The sequence below is a fragment of the Ctenocephalides felis genome, unplaced genomic scaffold, assembly GCF_003426905.1.
Source record: "Ctenocephalides felis isolate EL2017-DRISC unplaced genomic scaffold, ASM342690v1 CF-g0.4_SCAFFOLD_03571, whole genome shotgun sequence".
In the NCBI taxonomy this organism is placed as follows: Eukaryota; Metazoa; Arthropoda; class Insecta; order Siphonaptera; family Pulicidae; genus Ctenocephalides; species Ctenocephalides felis.
In genome coordinates, this window is record NW_020539725.1 from 45,773,006 (window position 1) to 45,779,810 (window position 6,805).

Consider the following 6,805-nt stretch of genomic DNA (forward strand, 5'->3'; position numbering starts at 1 on the left):
TGTAATATATATATATATATATATATATATATATACATATACATATACATAAATTATGTCTACCTTTAACTCAATTTTCAAATCTTAAGTCTCGAGATTGCATTGAGTATTCAAAGGACGATTAAATTTTATTTATGATTGAACAAATATATAATTTTTTTCAAAAAATCAATTCAATTTAATCAAATATTTTTATAGTATATTATTATTTATAAAACCTCACATTTAATACAGAGGAGGTTGAAAAAAGAATGATTAATTATTAAATAATATATATTTTTACTGATTTCTTCATTCTTCTTTTTACTTCTAAGTCTGATCTTCTTGTATTTTAATCGTGCTTTTTCTTACTTCTAATTTTTTTATTCGAATACATTTCAACTTAATTCTGATCTTCTCTAATTTTAATCTTTCTCTTGCTTTCTTTTTACTTCTAATTTTTCTTCAAATTCAATTCAACATTTCTAATTACGTTTATTTTAAATTAACTATTTTCTTAAATTCTACTTCAATTTCTAATCAACTATTCAATTTCTATTAAACTTTACACGTTATTTTATGATTGCCAAGAATCGATCCAAAAACCGTTAACCCAATTAACAAATTATATAATATGTGATTTCAGATACTAACTTAGAATTTTTTGACTATTTCTTGATAAAAAATAATAGAAAAATACGAATCATTTTATTTATTTACTCATCTGAAATCGTTAGATGTTCAATAATCTAAAATCTAAATAAATTATGAGATCAGAAAATTTACAGACGTTCCAATGTGTAATCGACTCTATTTGGTACTATATAGCTGGAAAAACTATAAAAAATATTTTATAAACGAAATAGAATACTAACAAAGCTCTGATTTCTCAGTTTTTGGTTATTTGATTTTTGATCAGCAATCATGATGTATTTCATAACAGTAACTTGGTATCACAATATCAATTGGTTACACAATATAAAAAATCTTTCAATATGTATTAAATAGTAAAATTATCTTTAAATTGTTCATTATCGCTCTGTGGAAATTTTTGATATTATTATGATTGATAAGAGGTTTCATACACTTTGAAGTATAAACTGAAATATAAATTTTAGGTATTTTAAAATTAATTTAATCATTTGTGAACTGTGAACAATCAATGTGAACTTTTCTTTAGGTATTGAAAGCAATCAAAGCAGAAAGATTAGAAACAGTAACTAATTTTATAATCCAAATACACTTTAAGCAAAGAATTTTTTATAATATTAATCAGTTTCCAAGAATTATGTTGATTATAAATTGTAATTAAGTAATTTTTCGCATATGAGATTTAAAATTTTTGTGAACTATGTTTGAACAGTTGGCTCATTGATGGCATTGACATTTACAAATAGTGCGTACAATAAATAAACACTCTAGTCGCTATATCTAACAAGTACTGATTGATCTTCTCCGAAAATACTACGACAATTAAAAAACGAGGTCATATTGTTTCCAGCATTTATTGATAATGTGATTGTTGTTTTGGGAAATTTTAATTTAAATGTTATATTTTCAATTACTGTTATGATCGTCTGCTAATTTATTGCACAATGTTTTCTTCATATTTTTACCATCTTCTTTCTATCTGTAATTCAGATTTCTTATCACTGTAGTCAATTCCCTAAAATTTTGTTAGGAAATCGTTTTTTTACGTTAGTATATTTTCTTTAATAATAGCTTTTGGATTATTGTAAAATGAGTACAATGAATTTCATTATTGTTTAAACATAATCGAAACGAATTTATCATACAGAATTTAAGAATTATTTATAATACATCATATCATATTTACATGATTATTACTAACCTCTCGATTTTATTATTTTAATTTAATATTTTCCTTGGTTTTACATAACTTGATTAAATTAAATTAAAATTAAAAGACTTCTGTGAATGTATCATTTTCATAGTAGTATTTAATAAAAGTACTTGCATTGAGCGCAAGGAGAGTTGTTAACATGTAATAGACAAGACTTTTTTTAAGAAAATATATAAAAGTAGACAACCATCTTTGAAATTATATGTATGTATTGTATGTGTGTTTTATGAAAGACCATTTTTCATTATTTGCTAGCATATATTTTTTTCAAATGTCACTTTTTTTTCAATTTTATTAACGCTAATAAGATGTAAGGAAAAGCTCCCGGCGAGCTTTTATTGACAAGGTCGAATTTCTATTGGGTCGAAGCTACTGTATGCGTTCATGAGCTTTTACGAGGACATAAAACACGAAATCGAATAAAATCGTTTATTGCGATGGAATAACATATCTGTTGGCGATCATAAAACTCCTTTAATACAAAGAGTCGACAAATTTAATATGATATTTTGTTTGAAATTGTTTGGTAGCATCGAATTTTATGTATCGAGTCCTAATGAAAAATATTTTGTAATTATTTTGCTCTTGTTTTTCTGATATAAGTTATCCTAAATCCTAAATCAATGGTACCTACTTGTGTAGCAAAAAATTCGCCTGTAAGTGTAGCAATCTGGTTGTTTGGGATATTTGAAATCAAAACCATTCGTAGCACTGAACTAATTACCGATTTAATTAATTGACGGTGTGAAATAGGTTGAAGGTATACTGCAAATTTTATCTTAATTACACAGATAGTAAATCAGAATATTTCATTAATCTGTGAGACTATCAGTTGATTCTGTTTGCTTTTGGGAAGGTTTCTCCAATGAAAATTCGGTCAAATTTGTACAATTAAAAATGTTTAAAACTTACGAATAGTTTTAGAAAAACTTATTTGTCATAATATTAACTTGCTATAAAACAAAATTTATCTTCTTTCAAATGGTATTCAGAAATTTATATATTTTATTAATTCAAATTATTTTTCTCATTTTGCAGTATATTTATTCAGTTATTTAAAATTGTAATGAAATAACTTATTTTATATCTCAGAAAATTCAATATTACATGGAACTTGTCAAATTTGGAATTACATATTTCTAAAACTGAAGCGAAATCGTAGAACTATTTTACGTGCATTTTCAATTTTTTTAAATGAACTTCTAATTAGTTACAATAAGTGTTTTAAATAACTGTAAATCTTCTGTGCAATTAATCTGTCAACACGTATATAGATAAGAAAATAGATCAGAAAATATATAAATATCACGTTTTGTATTCAGAAAAATTTATTGAGTATTTGAAGAAATTGCCAACTATGCTATACTTTGAATGTAATTAAAATTTTAAAATTACGTTTTTATTTTGTAGAATACTTCAAACATAATATAATGCAGTTTTTGTACTTTCACGAGTCCTGAAATTTTTACATGTAGTAAAAATTGCAAGTTGATCATATACGAGCAACAATTTATGATTGTGATCTTTGTCGAGATAAATTATATATATATATATATATATATATATATATATATATTATTAAATTTTTATGAATTTATCACATATATAGTAGATTGTTTCCGAATTATTATTTTTATTTTTTTGTAAAAATTAAATTATTGAACAAGAATTGAAACAATATTCAAATTGAGAAAAAAATTTCTGATAAATGGTTAGTTTCTCCAAACACTTGAACCTTATGGTCATTAATTCACAAACTCGCCGATGCCAGAAAAGAAAACAATATGCACACCCACACACACACTCATATATATTTATATATAACATAAATTGATGAATATTCAGTCTATGTATAAAAGATAACTCCTATTTTCACATTGGGTCCCTCTACAAGTGGTGAACTTATTTTGGTCAATGATAATATTTTATGATTAATATGTGAACTTTTATAACTAGCTTATTTTTCTCATATCTAAAAAGAACCTTATAAAATTTAATAAATGAATGCAATTGTTTGCAAATTTATATATATTTAAACATCCAATAAATTACATGAATTTAATTACATTTAAATACAAGTTGAAGCTGCTATTTATTATATTTATATTCAAAATTTATTTAAATATATGAAATCAAAATCTATAAAGTGCAAATTTACAAAATGAAATCAATATACCTTTCAAATTAATTTAAATTGATAACTTAGAATGATTTTATTTTAATACTGTTTCATCAAATATGAATTGTGCAGAAACACCGAACCACACGCAACACACTTGTTTTGGCAGATCTCCCTAATGAAGATCTGTGATGAACACAACTATAACGGGTAATTAGCTCGTTTGTCAAACCACATGTAGAAATTGTTCAAAAGGCAAAATTATTTAATTTATTGCACTAGAACCAAAACTTCGTAATCGGTTTTGGCTTCCTCTTTGCCGTTGAATGGCACGAAGCAAGCTCCTTGACTTGGCAACACCTAAAAAGAAAACATATTAAAACTACATATGTTAAATACATAAAACATATATGTGTTATGTATTAATTAATAACATTTTCATGCATAATAGATATGCAATTTCTACGGATTAATACAAAAATTGAGTATATATCATAATCAGGTAATCCGGGACTGGCCGGGACGGTCTTTTTTTTTAATTACAATATTTATTACAACTGTTGAATAATTAACATCTAGCAATATTGATAAATAATAACATAAATTTAAATAAATAAGAGTGCAAAGGATAGAATTTACATGAAAATAATATCCGTAGTATGATGATTTAAAATAAAATAAAAGCAAATATTAATAAAAATAAAATTAATAAATAATATAAATAAAATTTCTGAATAATAAAAGCCGGGACGGTCCTGATTTTCAATATTGCGTCCAACTTAATACATGTTTTTTTATCCCGGATTGTCCCGAATTACTTAAAATATTTGGGTTCTTGTTGAATCTCCATTCTTACTTGATAATAAAATTATAACAACCCATCAAATATTTGAAAATCATATAAAAAATAAGTTACGAAAGAAAAAAAATGGCCGAATCCAAATATAGGTTGAAATATCCTCTCATTACAATAATCTGAAATTTTTCTTTACAAATTTACGAAAATCAACAATAAATTACTAAAGTGAAACTTTTTAAAAGACCAATATAAACTTTGCACAAATGACATGTATCATTTTTAAATAGACACTTTGAAAACAATATATTGTATGAAATTTTATCTATGAAGACAATTGTGCAGAATTTTAGATAATGTCGACTAGCACAAAATCATACATCATAAAGATCATAAACATTTAAAAGTTATGTAGACACTCTTTATCAGACTTTTATTGTATCCTGAAATAGTATTTGTTAAGTAATTATTTTTATTAAAAATTTAATTAAAGAAACTCGTTATATCTAAATATGATCTTAGATCACGTTTGAGTTATATAGCATGAATCCCGCGGTGCTGACAATCTGATATCAAGAAAAGATGATATCCATTTTCATTTTAAAATGTAGATAAACATATATTTTCAAGTAATAATAACCTTTATAGATAATTGAAAAATCCATCATTAATATGAATAAATTCATGTATAGAAAGACCAATCGTTGGGTTGCCTTCGAGAAAGCTCGTCGTTAAGAAGCAACACTACGTTAAGTTCTGATTGCTTATAAAAATCAGAATAAAAAAATCTATGATAAATTCAGCTATCACCTTTCCAATGATTATATCTTCGCCACAAGGTCCTAGCCTAGCGCGACCCACAAAGGCCTCCTCGCCATCACATGTGGTTCCAGCTGACACTGCACCAGGTGGAACATCTCCATTTTCAGCACGCATCCACACCAATTGAGAACCACAGTACATCTGTTCATAAAAAATAATGTAGAATATGTAAACCAATATTTTTATACATTAAAGCAGTTTACTGTAAAAATTCCGATATAAAATATATAAATAGTCCAGTAATTTAAGCTTAAATTCGGTAAGAATCTCGGAATTCGAGATACTCAACTGTAAGTCTGTAAATACTAGTATATTGACACCCTAAAGTTGTCTCAAAAACCAACATATGGTAGGGTTGGTACCATATGTAGGTTTTGAGACAATTTTAGGGTGTCAATATACAAATATTTACAGACTTACCGCTCTGGGTATCTCGAATTCCGAGGTGAATTTATTAGAATGACTGGACTAAAATTGGAATACATCTTATACGAAGCAAAATTGTATGTAGATGTATAGTTACCAGTTCAGTTTAATTATTTCATTCATATATCAATATTCTGTAAACAACCATTTTGAATATTATTATTAATGCTCCAATATTGAGCTTTCTGGTTTTTTAATTGTTTTTTTACTATATTATACTCGTAGCATTACGCCATAAGAATATTAATGTAATGGGTATTGAAGAATTGAATTAAAAGTTAATATAATAAACCAGTTTTAACATTCAATATTTATATCAAGATATTTTCGAGTGGGTCTAAAAGATCTAACTAATTTCCTAAATTTTCAGACCAACTTCACTGGTCATCTCTACCATCACCTTGAATCGATTGCATGTATTCTCAAATATATGTTTTATATCGTGTACCTCAAATTCGGAGACTTCGATTTCAATTCCATCTTTGCAGACGTAGGCTTTTTGTGTGTCCAAATTAACTTTGGCCGGCAGGAGGCTGCCATCGTAGCATGCGCGTCCAACGTACAGGGACGTGCTGCCTCCGTTCTCGTGTCCTGCCCTTAGGGCTGTGTTTCTCAAGCTGGTGCAGTGATCAGTATTGGTTGGTACCCATCCGAAATCTATAAAGCATTTATAAATTATTATATGTAAAATAAAACAGCCTATATGTAACAATTTATCTAAAAAGTACTATAAGCACTAATTAATTGTAATGAACTATCAAAGAGATAAATTATTAGCAGTATTTATCAGAGGGAGGGT

At 26.4% G+C, this 6,805-nt stretch overlaps 1 protein-coding gene across 1 annotated transcript; it reads right to left on the reverse strand.

Moving 5' to 3' along the window:
* Positions 1-4,093: 4,093 nt before the first annotated feature.
* Positions 4,094-6,734, reverse strand: LOC113384861. Its single transcript, XM_026622629.1, has 3 exons — positions 6,455-6,734; positions 5,569-5,721; positions 4,094-4,322 (listed from the first exon to the last, which is right to left on the reverse strand). Exons 2-3 carry the CDS (start codon positions 5,719-5,721, stop codon positions 4,233-4,235), a joined length of 243 nt encoding a protein of 80 aa, XP_026478414.1. The 5' UTR covers positions 6,455-6,734; the 3' UTR covers positions 4,094-4,232.
* Between the last annotated feature and the right edge of the window lie 71 nt (positions 6,735-6,805).